The 20166-nt window shown below is 42.6% G+C and overlaps 1 protein-coding gene across 2 annotated transcripts in view; it reads left to right on the top strand.

Annotated features, from left to right (window-relative positions):
• TPGS2 (tubulin polyglutamylase complex subunit 2) overlaps window positions 1-15104 on the top strand; it is a 65080-nt gene extending 49976 nt beyond the window's left edge. The window contains exons 5-8 of one of the 2 annotated variants that reach the window (XM_082699520.1): window positions 7778-7891; window positions 9809-9969; window positions 11245-11398; window positions 12639-12875. In XM_082699520.1, coding sequence (XP_082555646.1) covers window positions 7778-7891; window positions 9809-9969; window positions 11245-11398; window positions 12639-12835 — 626 coding nt within the window. In that variant the 3' untranslated portion in view covers window positions 12836-12875. Of the gene's footprint in view, window positions 1-7777; window positions 7892-9808; window positions 9970-11244; window positions 11399-12638 lie in introns of both variants that reach the window. The other variant, XM_082699519.1, reaches the window with a different exon arrangement.
• Window positions 15105-20166: the final 5062 nt, after the last annotated feature.

The following is a 20166-nucleotide window of genomic DNA, read 5'->3' on the forward strand; positions in this document are numbered from 1 at the left end:
ATCATGACCTGAGCCGAAGGCAGCGGCTTAACCCACTGAGCCACCCAGGCGCCCCAAGGCCGTTACTTTTAAGAGCAAGAGATATGGCCGACTTTCCTAACACACATAAACAGATGCAGAGTTTAGACAAAATGAGACAGAAGAATGTGTCCCAAATGAAAAAACAGGACAAAACCACAGCAGGAGACCTGAGTGAAACATAAAATATGCCTGATGGAGAATTTAAAGTAATGGTCATAAAGAGTCACTGGGTTTGAGAAAAGAGTGCAGAACATCAATAAGATCCTTAAAACGGAGATGAAAAACACAATAAATGAAATTTTTAAATGCACATGATGGAATAAATAGCAGGCTAGAGGAAGCAGAGGAATGAATTAATGACCTGGAAGACAGAGTAATGGAAAGTAATCAGACTGAACAAGTGAGGGAAAAAAGAATTATGCAAAGTGAGAATAGACTTAGGGAACTCAGTGACTCCATCAACATTATAGCGATCCCAGAAGAGAGAAGGTGGGGGCAGAAAATTTATTTGAAGAAATAATATCTGAAAACTTCCCTTATCTGGGGAAGAAAACAGATATCCAGATCTAGGAAGTACAGAGATCTCCCCACCCCAAAAATCAACCTAAGGAGGTCCACACCAAGACACATAGTAATTAAATTGGCAAAAAGTAGTGATAAAGAAAAATTTTAAAAGCAGCAAGACAAAAGAAGACCATCACATACAAGGGAAACTCCATAAGGTTATCAGCAGATTTTTCAACAGAAACTTTGCAGGCCAGAAGAGAGTAGCATGGTATAGTCAAAGTACTGAAAGGATAAAGAGTTCCTCAGATAAACAAAAACTAAAGGAGTCCATGACCACTAAACCAGCCCGCAAGAAATATTAAAGGGGATTCTGTGAGTGGAAAGAAAAGACAGTAATTAAGAATATAAAAAATAAAAGCAAGAAAAATATCTGTAAAAATCAGTCAAGGGATTCGCAAAATAAAATTATGTAAAGTATGACACTATGTACCTAAAATATGGGGGAAAAGGGAGTAAAGAATGTATTCAAACTTTAAAAGGTCACTGATCAAAGATCATCATAACAACCAATGCAAAAGGTTGATATATTGCAAGAATTACCAAAATGTAACACAGACACAAAGTAAGCAAATGCTGTTGGAAAAATGGTGCCGAAACACCAACATAAGGTTGGCACAAACCTTCAATGTGTTAAAAAAGGGGGGGGGCAACCCCACTATCTGTGAAACACAATAAAACAAGCTATGCCTGGAAAGAGACAGGCCGTGGGAAGAACCCACCACTCGGAGATGTGTGGAGTCCTCAAGAAGGGAAAAGGTCACATCTGCTTCGTGTGTGTGTTGGAGCTTTTGAATACCCAAAGGCAAACAAGTTGTTAAGTAAGTTTGGCCGAGGCTTCCCTCCCTTTGACAAAGTTGGAAGATAGAGGTGGACTGGATACTAGATAAGATTTCAAGGGCCCTCAGCTAAGGACAACATAGCTAGGGGTAGAGATGACATTGTCCTACATACCCATAGAGATAGAAACCACTTGGCCTTTTGGCACCTGCTGAATTCACACTTTTTAGAATAGTCCAGTAGTTAGACCCTAAGTCTTATTAAACCTAATTGGAAAAATACTTTTCTCAGGGTACTCAATAGTCAAAAAGTGGATGATCAGGAAAAAATACTAGGATATACAACCAGGCAAATAAAACTGCTAAAGAAACACATGAAAACCCAAGTAAAAACAAGAATCAGATCTGTTAGAGAGATTTAAGACAGCATCAAGGCTTCCTATAGAAGAAAAGTAAAATTTCTCAAACAGTTGATAAATTGAAGAATATAAATAAGATTTAAGTTAGTAGCCTGATAAACCAAGTGCAAAACATATTTAAAAGCACAGATAAATTTAAAAGGGAAATTATGAGGGGAAAGGTAGAAGGGTAAGAAAAATAGAAAATAGGGTACCTGGGTGGCTCAGTTGTTAAGTGTCTGCCTTAAGCTCAGGTCATGATCCCAGGGTGCTGGGATCGAGCCCTGCATCAGGCTCCATGCTCAGTGAAAAGCCTGCTTCTCCTGCTCCCACTCCTCCTGCTTGTGTTCCCTCTCTCACTGTCTGTCTCTGTCAAATAAATAAATAAAATCATAAAAAAATAAAAGAAAAATGGAAAATAGATCCAGAAGTCCTTTCATTGTCATTACAGGTGCTCATAAGAAAAAGGCTAGATAGAAAGAAACACTAATAAAATAAAATTTCTCTGCAAATTGAAAGGGCTCTCTGAGACCCAGGTTAAACTGGTGAGAAAAGAGACACCTAGCTATTGTATAATGTGGTAAAGAATTGTAGGCTTCTAGGCAGAAATAAATTACTTGTGATGAAATAATCAGACTGATACCAGACTTCTCTCTTATGGCAGTGGAAACTAGAGATAAAAAGCATGTACACATTACTGAGCAACAAGGAGTAAAAATAGAATCCTATGTATACAGACCACATATACCTCTCAGTTTATTTTAAAAAATATGGAAGGATATGTAAAACTTCAAGAATATTAATACTCTAAGCAGAAGACAAATGCGACTGAAGAGAGGTCCCAAGATATGGGAGGAAAGGAAGGGATCAGTTAACCCTCCATGAAAGAGTTAGGGTGCATTTAATCTTAATAGATAGGAGTCTTTCTAGATAGGAATGTGTTGTATAACTTTTTTTTTAAGCTTTTATTTATTTGAGAGAGAGCACAGCTGGGTGGGGGTGCAGACACAGGAAGAAGAAGAAGTAGATTCCCTGATGAGTGCAGAGCCAGATGTGGGGCTCAATCCCAGGACCCTGAGATCATGACCTGAGCTGAAATCAAGCATTAGACGTTCAATTGACTGAGCACCCAGGTGCCCCCTAAGAATTCTTAAGTAATAGTTACACAACACAGGGGCACCTGGGTGGCTCAGGTCATGAGATTGAGCCCCACATTGGGCTTTTTGCCCAGCAGGCATCTGCTTCCCTCCCTCACCTTTTGCCCCCACCTTACCTCTTCCCCCGCATGCCTGTGCTCTGTCTCTCTCTAAAATCTTTGAAAAAAGAAAAAAAAAATTCTTGGAAAGGGGGACACAGTGCAAGGAATATTGTAAAACCTACTGTAGTTGATACTTGAGCAATGCGGAGGTTAAAGACACTGATCCTCCATGAAGTCAAAAATCCCAGGAGAACTTTTAACTCCCCCAAAACTTAATTACTAATAACCTACTGTTGACTGGAGGTCTTACGAATAACATACAAAATACGTGTTAATTGACTATTTGTTATGTGTAATATACACTGTATTCCTACAATAAATTAAGAGAAAAGTAAATGTTACAGAAATAGTAAAGAAAAGAAAATATATTGACAGCACTGTAAAAAAATCCATACGTGAGCCCATGCAGTTCAGTCTGTGTGTTGTTCAAGGGTCAACTGTATACTGTCTCAGCTAAACCTAAAAGAAAGGAAAAAGGGAAGATATAAAAGTATTATGGGTTAAATTAATGTCCACCCTCTCCCAGTTCACATAATGAAGTCCTAAACCCCAGTTCAGAATACATGTGACCTTATTTGGAAATTGGGTTATTGCAGATGTCAGTGGTTAAGATGAGGTCATACTGGAGTAGGGTGGATCCCAATCCAATATGACTGACATCCTTGAAGACATTTGGAGACACAGGAAGAATGCCATTTGAAGATGAAGGCAGAGATGGGTGGGACTTCTACACATTAAGGATAGCCATAATTTGCTAGGAAATTCCAGAAGCCAGGGGAGAAGCATTGAACAGATTTGTTTCCCCACAGCCCTCAAAGGAACCAACTCAGCCAACACTTCGATCATGGCTTTGTAGCTTCCAGAATTGTGAGACTCCAAATTTCTGTTGTTCAAGCTGCTCAGGTTTGGTAGTTGGTTACAGCAGCCCTAGCAAGTAATATATAGAGTGTTCCTGAGGTCCTTAATAGTAGAAAATGTAGGACAAAGGAGGAAAAGCAGCAGAAAGTGGAAGGTCTCCTCCTACTATAGGGAAGAAATAGTACACCTTGTTGGGGGAAACAAGATTACCTTGGTGTTTGAGCTTTCTATTTTTGTGTAATAGATTACCACAAATTTAATGTTTTAAAATTCCACAAATTTATTATATAACAGTTTCATGAGTCAAGAATTCAGCCACAAATAAGTAAGGTCTTCCACTTAGAGTCTTGAGGCTAAAATGAAGGTATTCCCTGATACTGCGATCTTATCCAAGGCCCGGAGGCCTCTTCCAAGCTCACTAATGGTTGGCCTTACTCAGTTTCTTGCTGTTCTGGGACTTAAGTCCCCATTTTCTTGCTGGCCATTAGCCAGGGCTCACTCTCAGCATCTTTAGACTACCCTTAGATTCTAGCCACGTGACCCTCTCACAACATGGCAGTTTACTTCTCAGCCAGCGGGAAATGCCTCTGCAGTCTGCTCTTACAGTTTCCTATCATGTAAGCTAATCAAGGGAGTGGCTGCTACATCATATTCTCAGGTCCTGACTGTACTCAAGGGTGGGAGGTCCTGCAAGATATAGATATCAAGGAGCAGAAATCTTGAGGGCCTGAGAATTCTGCATGGCACACTGTTGAGGAGAAATAATGGTCTATTGTTTTCAAATAAGGGTAAAGTCCTATTAATCTAATCATGCAAAGGGTGGGTGTAGGGAGGAGGAAGATAACCACTAAATGAATAAAAATCTACATTAAATTTTTAACTTAATAAGGGAATATTCAATCACAGGAGGAAAAATAAATTAGGAAACAAAACATTAGGAGAAATAAAACAAGATAGATCAATCCTGATATTAAATGTGCTGGGATTGAATTTCCCTTTTGAAAAATAAAGACTGTTAGATTGATACAAAAAGCAAAGTTCATCTATGTGTTATTTTTAGGAGCACACTTAAACTGATGAGAAATTTCCTCTTCTGGAAATGGCAGACAGGTAACTCAGAGAAGCCTTCCTCCTGAAGACAACTGAGAAGTCAGAGCAAAATATAAAAGCCACCTCCCTAAAAACATCTTAGAAAGCTAACAAGGTGATGAGGTAATGTCAGATTAACACCCAGAAGACAGAAATCCAGGGGGGAAGAGATTTAAGCACTTGTAGTATATTGACTGCCCTCTTCACAACAGGCTATGAGGATGCTGGAATACTGCAGATTTGCCCCATTTTGAGACCAGGGGAATAAAACAGAGCCCAAAAGATGCCCAAAAGATGACACCCATAAAAACTTGCTACTTTTTGGGTTGGCACCATCAAGAGCAGTACCCAGAAGACAGAATAAGCCAAAAGTAACCATTTTTCTCCTGGACTGAGGCTCAAGTATAAGTCCTCTATGTGGCCCAGAAAATGTTAAATCTGGAAATTGGACTAAAATGATACGAGGTTACTGATCTCCTCAGGGGCCTAGCAGAAACAAATTCACTCTAGAGAAATGGTCTAAAATTGATTGTCTTAATGGTTATATAACTGTAAATATTACAAAAACCATTAAATTGTATTCTTCAAATGAGTAAATGGTATGGTAGGTGAATTACATCTCAGTAAAGCTCTTATATGAAAAGAAAATTCCACCCTGGAGGATGATAATAGTATCTTAGACCTCAAATTGTTTTTATAAATAATTTTTCAAAAAAATACTTTCTTTTAAAAAGTAACTAGGCACATGAAAAACACACCACCATGAACAAGAACCAGCACAAATAACAGTTAACCAGAAAGAGATTCATGGGTACTCCTGAGAGTGAATTATTAGGCACAGTAATGCTAATGCACACATGGGGATAAACCCAAACTAAAATTTCAGTAGAAACTAAGACATTGCATATTTGGTTTAAAAAAAAAAAAAAAAAAAGATTCAAATACTGACTTCCTCTTCCTGCGAATGGCAGAGTACTTTTTGCCAAGTCAAAGACTACTATAAACTCTGGAGAAACTTTAAAGACAATGACCTAAAAAGATTAGAGAATAGCGAAAAATGAGCAGAAACTGGAGTGGCATCTACAAATGGGAGAAGGGAAGAAGGGAGCCACACTGAGTGAGTGTCCTATTTTATAATCTTCCCCTGCGGGCAGGCCCCGTCAGCGTCAGTCAGGGCAGGGCTTCTGAAGCTTGCTGGGACCCTACAGTCTGGACTTCGGATTTCACCCAAGATGGGAGTCACAGAACTGATTTATCTGCCCTCTTGGAACAACAACAACAGAGAAGATACATAAAAATGGATTTCAAGACACTGACCATCGGGCAGTGAAGGACCATGAGCCTGAGAGATGTAAATAAAGAAGGGAAACCTCAGCTTATGACTTGAGAGAGTTTTCCAGTCCACAGCCTAGAGCCGGGAAGCCAGGCGGGAACTTGCCGCACTCCATGAGTTGAAGACCACGTGAAATCAAGAAGAGTATTAAGGGCGCCTGGGTGGCTCAGTGGGTTGGGGCCTCTGCCTTCGGCTCAGATCATGATCTCAGGGTCCTGGGATCGAGCCCTACATCAGGCTCTCTGCTCAGCTTGTCTCTCTCTGCCTGCTTGTCTGCCTACTTGTGATCTCCATCTGTCAAAAAAATAAATAAAATCTTAAAAAAAAAAAAAAGAAGAAGAGTATTAAAGTGTAACCTCCAGGAGAAGGAAAAGCCATGTTTAAGGCATTTTTTAGTTGGAAATGTAATTATTTCTGCATTTGCATAAAATTATATGTATGACTATATGTACAAGTAAAAAATAGCCTTCTTATAGGCTTTGTTTTATCCAGTCTCTCCTAGATTTGTAAACTCTCACCCTCACTCACAAATATTAATCTTTATTACATAATGGCTGTAACAAAAGAAGCAGGAAAGGTTTCTGAAATGGCTCTCTTTTCTGGTATGCCATTATATGTGATTACTAGGTATGTATTTCTGATTGAACAAGGTTTATCATTAATTATAATGTAATTAATATTAAATATTATAAATACATTTTAGGCCAAGGAAAAGAGATTCTAATCAAAAGATCATAAAGTGCTATAAATAAGGAGAAAGCAGCTATCTGGGAAAAAGAGATGGCAACATCAGACTAGATTATTTTGCCTTTATATATTCCCACTCTCCCAAGTTCAGTTTGTTTTTCTGTGCCATCGTCCCCTAGATTCTGTGACACGTCTGTCTGTGATAGAGAAGCCCAGACAAATGCTTAGACATGGGTAAGATCCTGGGCTGAGAGTATAGAATTCATTGGGAAGTGCCTTGGTGGCTCATTCAGTTAAGTGTCTGACTCTTGGCTTCAGCTCAGGTTATGTCATGATCTCGGGGTCCCACGCTCAGTGGGGAGTCTACCTGAGGATTCTCTTCCTCCCCTTCTCCCCCCACTTGCTCCTGAAATCTTTAATTTTTTTTTTAGATTTTTTTTTATTTGACAAGAAAGACATAGCGAGAAAGGGAACACAAGCAGGGCAAGTGAGAGAGGGAAAAGCAGGCTTCTTGCTGAGGAGAGAGTCCAATGCAGGGTTCAGTCTCAGGACCCTGGGATCATGACCTGAGCCAAAGGCAAACACTTAACAACTGAGCCACCCAGGTGCCCCTGAAATAAATCTTTAAAAAAATTTCATTTGGCCCGCACTGGAGATAGTAGTTAAGAATACGTCTGAGATAAGGCTTTTTTCTATTTTTCTCCCCCACCCCCCAACCCTAGCAGTGCTGAATAAGTATGTGTTTGAGTTGAGTATGTTTGAGCGTAACTGTTACCTTCTGGGTTTGCAGCCAGTGAGAACCAGCCAGAGAAGCCTCACTTTGATTCTCGCAGCGTGATATTTGAGCTGGATCCTTGCAATGGGAATGGGAAGGTTTGCCTTGTCTACAAAAGAGGGAAACCAGGTAAGAATCATTGACAGGCATGGCCCTGCAGCTGGGTGTGGCAGGATGATCATGCTCTCCAGTCATGACACAAAAGGCACACTCCTGTCTGGACCCATGAGAGGCGGCCAGGTCTCTTGGAGATGTAAAGACCCAGTAAGCCCCTTTGGTCCTCCCTGAGCATTCCCTTCTAGGCCAATCACTAGAGTCTTTTTTTAAGCTGTCATCATTTGTCAGTTATTGCAGAAAAAAATGGGAAAAGGAAAATAAGTGAGTAAAAACTAAAAGAAATAGTCATTCTGTTTCTATTAACAGGCTCTATGTATCATTCCTCTATAAACATTCCTCCAGTGGGTTCACACATCAGAAAAGCATCCCAGAAAAACATTATCTTTCTTACACACTTCTCTACGTAGGCAAGTTAACAACACTAAAAACCTGAATGAGTAGACATCAGTCTTAAGACCTCAGATGAGAACTCAAGAGGAAAAGGCCCTGGCTCTAGAGCAACAGCTATGAACTGGCCCCCCAGCAACAGTTCAGGCCCTGCCCTAAGACTGTGGACAAGGCCCAGCCCTCTCCAGGTAGCTCTCAGCCTGTACGGGTGAGGAGATATAGACGATAGAGAAAGGAGGGACCAGCTTTGCAAAGTAGCCTTTCATCCACATATTGGGTTATGGAGAAGGGTGGGGCAGGAGGGATTGTGGGGTGAGGGAAGCATGTAGGCAGAAATACTAGGTAAAGCTCTGCCATGGGAAAGTGCAGTTGATTTGGAAGGAATGATAATTTCAAATCATAGGGCTTGCCTGGTTCATCTTGTGGATAAGGAGATGGGGCTAGAAGTCCAGTTGTTCCCCTTCATGCACAGCTTGGAAGGAGTTCGGACATGGCACTGAGAAGTCCAGTAAAGGAACAGCCAAATTAAGATGGAAATGTACATTTGCACAGGCAGTCTTAGAAGAAGAGACTGGAGGGTGGAGGCCACCGAGGAAGCCTTCATAGCCATTAGACAAGAGATGAACTAGAGGCCTGCAAGAGGAAGAATGGAAGGTCAGAAGTGAGTGCGAGGCTGGCGCTGCTGGGACCGTGCCTGTTTCTGCTGAGCCCGGACCTCCCGCAACAGCACAGGCAGGACCCAGGGCAGAAGCCTGTCTGGGCTCCAACACAGTGGCTGCTCATGGCCCTTCAGCTTCCTGACAGAGACCTCTTCAGAAAACCAGAGCCTTGGGGTGCCTGGTGCCTCGGTTGCTTAATTGGCTGCCTTTGGCTCCGGTCATGATCCCAGTGTCCTGGGATGAAGCCCTACATTGTGCTTCCTGCTCACTGGGGAGTCTGCTTCTCCCACTACCCCTGCTTGTGCTCTCCAGCTCATGGTCTCTCTGTCTCTCAAATAAATGAATAAAATCTTAAAAACAAAAAAAGAAAGAAAGGAAGAAAAATCAGCCTTTCTGAGTCTGTCCCATCAGGAAAACTGAGACCCCCCCAGTCTGTGCCTAGTGGGGCGCGGGACTGCTGAATGGTCAGCCTGAATGCACGATGGCCAATGCCCAGAACATAAGTCAGTCAGCTGACTGATCAGGTATTTGTACAAGAAGACCAATAAAACCCCTAACCGTGGCCATGGGAGAATGGGCCTGAGGAACTCTTCACTTGTATTTTTCATCCTCCCACTACTGGAATTTTTTTTTATTTATTTTATTTTTGTTTTTAATAAACATAAAATGTATTCTTATCCCCAGGGGTACAGGTCTGTGAATCACCAGGTTTACACATTTCACAGAACTCACCATAGCGCATACCCTCCCCAATGTCCATATCCCCACCCCCCTCTCCGGTCCGAATTTTTTTTTTAAACCATGAAAGTATATTGACTTTACAGATAAAAGTAGAAAAGTCTTATGCCATCCATTCATTTCTTTCTTTTGTTTGCTATTTCAGCGTTAGCACAAGACACTGAGATCTGGTTCCTGGACAGAGCATTATACTGGCATTTTCTCACAGACACCTTCACCGCTTATTATCGCCTGCTCATCACGCACCTGGGCCTGCCGCAGTGGCAGTATGCCTTCACCAGCTATGGCATTAGCCCGCAGGCCAAGGTAAGGGAGAGACACGAGCCATCTCCTATCTGTGGACCGTATCAGAATCTCTGAGGAAATGTTAAATGCAGATTCCCAGCTTCCCTGTCTGATTCGGAAGAACTGGGATGGAGCCCGGGAACCTGCATTTTCATTAAGCAAGGCAGATGGTGCCAGTGAAGGTGGATGGCCTGACTTAGTACTGAACTAAGTGGTTCCCAAACTTGGCTGATCCTCATAATCACCTGGGAGTTTTTTTTTTCTAATTAAATTTTAGTGGGGGCTTAGGTCTGAGTGTTGGTTTTAGATAAGCAGGACATGCACACAGGAAGGGTGCAAAGTCAGTCTTATTCCCAGGCTCTCCAGCCTCCCAGCCTCCCCTAGAGGCAGCTATTGTTTCCGTTTTTCTTGAGTTTTTCACATAGTACTTTTGCCTAGAAAGCATACAGGCATATGGTTTTTCGGTTACTTTTTTCTAAATCACAAGTGCACTATACTTCTCACGTCATTGAGCATCTTCTTTTCACTTAACATCCCGTCGTCTTGGGGTTCATTCCCTACCAGTACCTGCAGAACTGTCCTTTTTAGTGATACAGAATATGCGTTGTATGGATGTGCCTTGTTTGTGTAATAGATCCGGGTGACATTTCAAACACAGTTGCCTGGTAATGCTCTTATACCACCTAGTTTGAGACCAGGTGTGCCCTGAAGAACTTTGGCTGGGTGGCAGTGACTCAGGGGCTCAGCACCAGGCATGTATTCATCTGCTGGGCCTTGCTTTGCCCAAATGTCACCTAACGCCCATCCAGTCAACATTGTGAGGTCAATAAATGTGATGCTGTTTGCCCAGAAGGGAAGGAGAGCACCAGCACACGCAGCTTCCCGCAGCCAGGGCCTGCCACTGGCCTCTGTCACACACCTTCCCTGGGGGGAAGTGCTGCCATACCCACCTGACAGGCGGTATCTGGTGTGAGGACAGAACAATTAGAAGGACACTGATGCTCTGCGACCCACATCCCCATGCTCAGGGCTCACTAGATCAGAAGGAAGGAAGTTTACTTACATTCTCAATCCTTGAGCTGGATTTATTTTAAAGGTTACGAGACTTAATAAAGCAATGTTGTGTGCCATCACTTTTACCTAAAGGAAGTCCTAACAGATTTTCAAGGCTTTTTTCATAAAAATGTTTGTTCTCTTTGCCTTATCTCCCCACCTCTCTACCTCTGGGTCCCCACTAAAGAACATAAAGTCACCTTTCTCCTTCGAATTTTGACCTCTCCCAATTCTCCCTTACAGCAGTGGTTCAACATGTATAAACCCATCACCTACAACACAGACCTACTTGCAGAAGAGACCAACTCCTTCGTAAACAAGCTGGATCCCAGCAAAGTGTTCAAGAGCAAGAACAAGACCTTAATCCCCAAAAAGAAAGGGCCAGTCCAGCCTGCAGGTGGCCAGAAAGGGCCCCCAGGTCCTCCCTCCACCTCTAAATCCTCTTCTAGCCCTGGAAACCCTGTCCGGAAATGAGCACCCCACCTCCCCGCGAGCCCCTCGATATGATTTTCATGCACAGATGGCCCAAGCCTCAGATCCTATGAGTTGTACCATAGCCATATTCCCATCACAGTGAGCCAAATCCTAGGCCTTCTGCTTCCATTGGCATTAGCCAGGAGTTCAAGGGCATTCTCAGGTCTCCCCCAGAGTCCTTGCCTCATCTCTTGCCTCTGAGAGAAAGTTTCAGAACGTAAGTGTTAAATAGAGCTGTTAAGAGCTTCCCTCTCTTCCCACCCCCAACCCTCTACACCTGTCAGTGGTGATGAGAGAAATCCCGTGAAGAAACCGCTGATTTTGACCCATGAGGCATTAGAACTGTGCTGTTCAGTTGGTAATCACTAGTCACAGTGGTTGTTTAAACTATATTAAAAATTCAGTTCCTCAGTTGCATTAGCCACATTGTGCGCATCCATGTGGCCAGTAGCTTCTGTAGTCAATAGAGATAATGGAACATTTCCATCATCACAGAAAGTTCTGTTGAGCAGCACTATATTAGAATATTTTCATGCTGCCTTACTCAGATCAGTTCATTTTTGTTAGAAAATGTGGATATCTTGATTTGATGGTTCATCATGTTCCATGAAAATTCTTAAAGATACAGTTGTATATATTCTTTATTTTTCCTAATTCTCTCTGGTCCTTTTTTAGGTTCCTATAAAAGTTTGTTGTTTCCAGTTTTGCAGTGTATTTATACATTGTCAAAAAAAAAATTTTTTTTTAAGAGGAGGTAATTCTCTGCTTAACCTTAATATAAAAACAAATTCCCAAGCATTGTTTTCCATGATTCCTCATAAAGAGTTTTTATGAAATCACTGTTGACAAGAGTTGTCCACCTGCCCTGCCTACTACTCCCAGCTTTCATCAATTCATGGAGTGGCAGAAAGGGAAAAAGAAGGACCAAGCTGTCAAGAATAATAGCTGAAGTTTAGTCTATTAGAAGAATTGTTTTGCCAGAACCGATCGAATCAAAGGGAGAACCGCACAAGATCAGTGATTCTAGCATGTGGCATCTGCTCCAAGACAAGTCAGAGTTAGAAGAACATAGAGCAGGCTTGTCCTCCTGTCCTACAGCCAGCCAGCCTCTAGTGCTGGTGGGTCCCTAGGTTACTTTGAACTCAGCCCTGGCCCTTTTCTAGTTCTCACAGGTGCAGCAGCAGAGGAACTAGGAGAGCAGTGGTGCCCTTCACATCAGTGGGAGTCCTCAGGAGGCTATAGAAGAGAGAAGGAAGGGGGCTCCGTGAAGGAAAGGAGAGCACTGAAGAGCCAGGCTGGCTACCTGAGGTGCAGGACCCAGAGCGAAACAAAGATGTGGGGCCTCATGTCCAAAAATTAGGAAAATAGTACCATTAAAAGTACTGAAATGTTCTTTCTTCCATGGTCTCTCTCACATCTTGTTATGCGGGGTTTTTACTTGCTACTTAATGCTGTCCTAAGTAATGAAAAAATTTAAATTCTAAATTATTAGCATTAATTTATTCATCTTTATAGTACACAATTCCTGTTTTCAATGCAACTAGAAGAGAAGTGAACTCATGCAGAATCACAAAAATTTGTATTTCATAGCTTATGTGTACATGTTGTATGATTTACATATTTTATCCTCACTAGAACACTGGAAACACTGCAGAAAAGCCTTGCTCAACTACCATTTCCCTCCTTGATATGTACACATTCTGTCAACACTCTTTCACCTTACTGATGAGTAACGAAGGACTAAAAGAAAAACTAGGAGCTGCCCTATGTTTTCTTTTTCTCCTAAGTCATTTTCAGCAGACGTGGATGACTAACGAAGGAAAATGACAAGAATAAAATAAGAAAAGTAACAAGAGTAGAAAAAGGATATGATGGGGTTCCAGGGTCATTCACACTTCTTAGAATGCTATTACCTTTCTTTTGCATTCAAGTCATGTCCGGTTCCAATGGAAAGCATGGCCTCTTGGGCTCTAAGTGCCCCCACTTACTCAGTTGTAGGAATAACTTGCTTATATTGGATCTCTTCTCAACCTGCACATGGTGGGTCTGCTAGAATTCTGCGCACACCGGCATCACAAAGTGAATGGGGTGGTGGGGAGCAGTGGACACCCTGCAGGGATCGCCTCTGCTCCTGTGTATGTGGTTTTGTCTCATCAGACTTCACTTATAAAACACAAGTTCAAAGACAAGATTAAGAACTCCAGACAGTGACAGGAGAGCATTCAACCATGTGTGGGGCACTCTGTGATGATGCCCATCACATGCCTGTGAAGCCGCCCCCGTGAAGGAACAAGGGAGCTCTCCTGGGGAAAGGTGCACCGTAAGCTCGGTGTGCTAGCTGGGGAGAAAATTCACCCATGAGAGTTGTGTCGCCAAACCAAAGCAACTGACATGGCAGGAGGCTCTACCGTAAATCAGCTGCCCAGAAAGAGATACTCTGCTGGAATCACAAAATGAGAATCAATGGCGGGATGCCTCACGATGCACTGGCGTAGTTAAGATTGTGCGCGAAGTGCCACATCCTTGTGCTGCATGGGTCCTACAGCCCGGAAGTGCCCCAGCCAAGGACGGGACTGACAGGGGGGCTACCTGCTCATAATAATCCATAGAATCTCTCCCTTGACGCTGTGCCTCCCCAAACCTGAACGTGCATCCCCGTCATTGGACTTGTGTGTAGAAAATCAGATACTCCTGTCCCACTCCAGACCCACTCAATCAAAACTGCAAGGAAATACCAGGACTCTTCATCAACTGCACTTGTGACAAGAATGCTGACCGAGCCCGAAGCTTTCCACCTAATGGGTCTGAGGGGTTGTGCTTGCACTGCATGGACATGAGCTCAAAAGCTGTTTTTCATCTAGAAAAGCACGGACAATGATTGGATCAGAAGGACCAAGGGGCCCTGTGTGAACACATGTATTTTTTAAACCTTTTATTATGGAGAATTTTAAATATTTACAAAGATGGAATAACAAACCCATGTATGCATCACCCAGTTTCAGCAATTCTTGTGACCAAGCATTTCTATGTATCTGGTCTTTGCCCTTCCTTCCAATTTTAATTTTTAAATAATTCCATTTTAATTCACCTGTTGGTTTTTAAGTTACAGTTCTTTGCATTACATTTTTAACTGTTCCTCTAAGGATTGCAATATATACAATATATATTCTGTTTTCTATTCAATGCAGTACCCACTCAGACATAGAATCCCTAAGTAGCCATGCTTATATAGTAGAACTCTGGCTCCCTGACTGCAGGTCACCGGCAGTAGGTGGGTACCTATTTATACTGACTACACTTTAGTCCTGGGGGTCTTGTGATGAATTTTCTTCTTTGGTTTAAGCTAACCCAGACTGGATTGTTTTTCTAGCTGAATATGCCCTGGTTAGTACACAGCCTCCATTATGGAGCTGTTGTGAGGATTAAATCAGCTCATAGGTGAGCGATCAGAATAGTCCCTTCTTTTTCCCTTCCTCCTTTATAATGTGACTCCAACCTTTGTTGGACATAGTTTTGTAGACAAGGTGTTCATTTCTTGGAGTAAATATAGGCCAAAGCAGTTTATATACAAATTTCACTCCCTCCCCCCCAAAAAGTGTGTAAAATGAATAAAACAGTAACAGAGGAGATACAAAGTGTATTCTCTCATACCTGTGCTATCCAGTACTCCAGCGACTGACCACTGTAGCCATCTGAACTTAAAATCTAAAACTCTATTCCTCAGTCTCTCTGGCAGCATGTCAAGTGTTTGGTGACCACCTAAGTTTAGGGGCTACTCTACAGAATGGTGCATATATAGAACATTAATGTCACCAAGGCAAGTTCTACAGGGCAGCCCTGACCCAGACCACATGGGACTTGTCTTCATCTCACAATGCTCAGAGCAATTCTGCTGCGAAGCCCTTTTATACTTATACTGTACTCAAGAAATCACCTGAAGACACTCTTTTTCTAAGTAAGACACTGCATCCTAGGGCGCGGCTCAAGTCATGATCTCAGGGTCCTGGGATGGAGCCCTGCATCCGGCTCTCTGCTCAGCAGGGAGCCTGCTTTCTCCTCTCTCTCTCTCTGCCTGCCGCTCTGCCTACTTGTGATCTCTGCCTGTCAAATAAATAAATAATGCCTTAAAACAACAACAACAACACTGCATCCTTTCCTACTTTATTCTTTTTATACCTCTTGGCTCACAGGGAAAGTCAGGGATGAGGCAGCATGTCCCTTCGCTGTGGAAAGGCCCAGCAGGCTGTGCAGGTTCTGGGCTTTGCTCCGTGTGGCAGTCAAAGGCTATGAGGCAGCTCAGCCTCTTGGCCTCTGCTGCGTCCACCGTGGAAAGCGGACAGAAAGAAAACAATTTTCTGCCTCTTTGAGCACCTTCTTTCCTCTGCCCTTAAAGGACAGGCAAGCCTGGCTTTGAGAACACCCTCCTGAGCTCAGAAATAAGAACATTTCTCAAAGTACCTACCATTCCTCTGGAGATAGGCTACCTTTAACCACAGCATCAAGACTGACAAAGAATACCTGGGAGACCAACCAGAGCAGGGACACAGTCCTCAGAATGGTTCAAGTCCAACTAAGGGAAAGACCTTGTCCTTCAAGCAAAAGATGCAAATAAAGACCAACTATTAAGGGCAAGATTAAACCTCTGGAAAAACCGCTTACCTTTACCACAGCTCCAGTTCCCAACTGTCTGCTTTTAAACTTTATTTGTAAATAAGGTCATCCCTTGGGGGACAGGTGCAGGCAGATTTCTCTTGAGGGTGCATTTACATGTGTGGAGGCTCCCGAGGCTCATCTCCCATGGGTGGCTCTAGACTATGGCCAGACATAGGTTCTGAAACAGTATTAGGATTCCAGAACATAGGCTTATTAAGTAGGATTCCAGAACATAGGCTTATTAAGCAGCTTAAATTTAAAAAAAAAAACTTTTTTCCTTTAAAAATGTGATTCTAAAATGGACTGCTGTGGCCTTAATTACTAGTAACTCTATAAATCATGTTTTAGACCATTTTTTTAAAAATGGGAAATCACCTTCAATATTATCCATTAAAAACAGGAAGAATTCAGTCAAGCACAAGCCAATTCAAAAATTCATCTTCTATCATTTTTCCATAAATACACCCTTAAAAATTTAACCCAAGGGTGAACTTCTATATACATATGTTGATTGAAGAAGTTGTCAAGTTCCACAACCTTTACAATTTCAGGACAGTTTTTCCTCTAATGAGATTCAAATTATTTTTTTCATACCACCTTCTGAGAAGGGATGCTGGATTAGAACTCTTTTTTTTTTTTTTTTCATTGAGACTGCATTTCTAAGGTTGGGTTAAGGCAGGAATCAACTCTTTTCCCTTTTCCTTTCCAATCTTATGCCTTAATCTTCTGAGTCAAGAAGGTCTCTGATTTGATGAATTACACTAATCCTGTGTCCAGTTCTACCGCCAGCTGCTGTGTACTGAGTTCTGGTAAAGATGACCTTGTCCAAATCAGTGTATCTAGGAAATTTTTTTCAGAGACCAAATAAAACAATTGTAAAAGCTTTCCCTAGCACCCAGCTCTTCCTGCACAGCTACCACATTTTTTATTCTTATTTGAAGGTTGAAGTTTGCAAAAGTATAAATATCCCATTGGGTACACAATTCAAGTGTTTTTAGGGGCAACTGTCTCCATTTCCTAGCCTACTTCCCTGCGCAGAAGTATGTTGCTGTCCACCCCTGGAACCACCTTCAAGACAGCAGTGCAGTTTTAAAAGCATTTCTAGGCAGAGGCTATTAAGGGGCAGTGGTTCAGAAGGACATTGAGCTTTCTAGTTTATTTTCTGAAAGTGTAAGAGACAAGACCCCCTCTTGACTGGGTCCAGCGAATAGTCCCCAGTACTGCAGTAACCCCTCCTACCAGTACAGGAAAACCAGCTGCTGACACACTCACAGAAAGCACCCTACTTACCTTGAGGTTGACTTCATGCTGTGTATTTGTAACACATGGTACAGGCCCTCTACGGAGTATCTTTTCCATTTGACCAAAATCCATCTCTTCCTGTTTCCATCTAAGTCAGTTAACGTCTAGATTATATCAAAATGAACAGACGAAAATGTGTTAAATAGATTCCAGCTGTCTAGCCCCTCTAAGAGGGGATGAGATGAGGAGGTGAGCACGCCTGAGTCTCCACAGACACAGCGACTGGTCCATGCAAACCTCTTCCGGCTCCACCAGCCACAAGCAAGGAACCTGCTGCATCCGGTTCCAGACGTGCAACAGCCCAGCACACGCTGACCCTACAGCATCTGAGGAGCTGAGTGTCCATCAATCCCCAGTGATGGCCACTTGGGTGACTTGGAAGCACACACTTGGATGTACTGTTTTTCATTCTCAGTTGTTCTAATTATCCAGCTGATTTAATTTTCCTGTACATGTAATGCTCTACTTCTAAATTACAAAGCATTCTGGAAGCAAATCATTGTTGCTAATCCAGGAGTTAGGAACAATTTCCACTAAATCAACAATTGAAATGGTGTTTGAACTACAAAATCATAAATTTGTACTTCCTCAGGTGGATCATCTTAAACAAATACACTTTTTAAACGCAGTAATTAAATAGGACTCATTAAGAGAATATAAATGGCTTGGCCCTCTCTTAGTTGAGTACCAGCAATCTGACTAAACTCTTGCCATATCCTCTCACCAGTCGGAGTAGGAATCATCACAAAGTCACAAAAGATACTTCTGAACCTTCCCTACTTAGGTGTACACGGATGGCTGGGTGACTGATGTACACAGATCACTGCCAGTTAATCATTAATGTAAAAACTGCATGGTTAGGAGCCCTCATCAAGTTTAGACGGTGCTGCTGCATGGCCTGCCACCAGGCTTCCAGGGTTTGGGCTTGGTTAGTGTGGGGCTGACTGGCTTTCCAGCCACCAGGCCCAGCCCTGGGTCAGTCTGGGCCAGATGCTGAGAAGAGAACACGTGGAAGCAAGGGTACTGCTGATTAACAGGCCTTCTTAAGGGTTCTAAAAGAACAAAACCAGGACCAATATGACAAGCCGGCACATTGCACTTCCTATCTTTTGCCCCTGGGCCAAGTCATTCAGTCCCTCTCTTCCTTACTTCCAAGGCAAAATGAAAAGGCAGAATGGCCATATGGCTTATATAAAGTCATCCACAAGTGACCACACAGAGATGCCGTCAATACTTGAGCTCTTTTAAAAATCGTTCAGAAAGTTCATCCCCCAGAATTGCCTAGCAACATGATTTTTCTACCAGAGAAACTGCCTTTTGTGACAAACATTGATGGGGCATTTTAATATGCTGTACCCCAACTGCATTTGCAAAGACATTTTATCTCTTCTCCAACAATCGGGTATTTTTATTTTTACTCACTTCTCTCGCGAAATGTATAAATAGCTGCAGATTAAACTAAAATTTAATTTTAGTTGATGACTACCTCTAATGGCCCTAAGGGGAGGGATCATGCATGACTCTCCTTTTCCCAGCTGAATCCGCAGCTCCTGGCACAGGGTCACCTCTATAAATTAGGTCCTCGCTGCATATTTGTGGCTAATGGTTGTTATTAATTTTCTAGAGCTGCCATAACAAATTACCACACACTTGGTGGCTTAAAACAATAGGAATGTATTCTCTTACAGTTCTAAAGTCCAGAAGTTCAACATTAGTTTTACTGAGCCAAAATCAAGGTGCCAACAGGGACATGCTCTCTCTCCAGAGGCTCAGGGGGAAAATTTGTTCCTGGCCTCTTTCAGTTTCTGGTGGCTGCTGGCGTTCCTTAGTGTGTGGCCGCATTGCTCCAATCTCTGCCTCTCTGTCTTCATAAGACCGTCTCCTCTTTTGTGCATATAAAACCTCTCTCTACCTCTGATGATTAGGTTTAGGGCACACCTAGATAATCCAGGATTATCGTTCCATGTCTGGGTCCTTATTCAAAACTGAAGACACTCCCCCTTTTTTCTTTTTAAAGATTTTGTCAGAGAGCACAAGCAGGGGGAATGGTTGGTAGGGGGAGAGGAAGATGCAGGCTCCCCCCTAAGCAAGGAGCCCAATATGTGACTCAGCCCCAGGACCCCGGGGATCATGACCTGAGCCAAAGGCAGAAGCTTAACCGACTGAGCCACCCAGGTGCCCCTTGCAAAGATTTTGTTATAATATTTACAGGTTCCTGTGATTAGGGCCTGCTCTCTTTGGGTAGCTGTGCTTCAGCCTCCACAGGTGGTATTTAGTGATACACTGTTCAGGGCCATGAGCAAAGAAATGGTGGATTTAGGAGCAGTGGAGAATGAGGCAGCTACCCACAGGTTAGGAGCTCAGAAACCAGGTCTCCTGACTCTGATCCTGCTCTTGCTTCCTGCACTGTGTTCAGTGACGAGCTTGGAAGAAGACAAAACAGGGTCTTCAACACTCGTGGGGCCTGTGCATCCTCCCTTCCATCTTTCCATCCTCAAATCCTCAGTAAGTTATTTTTTAAATAGAACAACAACAACAAAAAAACTTTAAGATTCCAAAGACACCAAAACCCAGGCATCTTTAACAGAAGAGTTTGCCTTCTTCACTGGCAGTTCTATAATTTCCAACTAGATTTAGAAACAGGCATGAGAACATCCATGGCGATGACCAGCAAGAGTAGCGAAGCATCTCCCAAGGGTAAGGTCACTGAATTCAAAAACGAAACAAAACAGAACA

The sequence above is a fragment of the Mustela nivalis genome, assembly GCF_964662115.1.
Source record: "Mustela nivalis genome assembly, chromosome: 14".
NCBI classification, from domain to species: Eukaryota; Metazoa; Chordata; class Mammalia; order Carnivora; family Mustelidae; genus Mustela; species Mustela nivalis.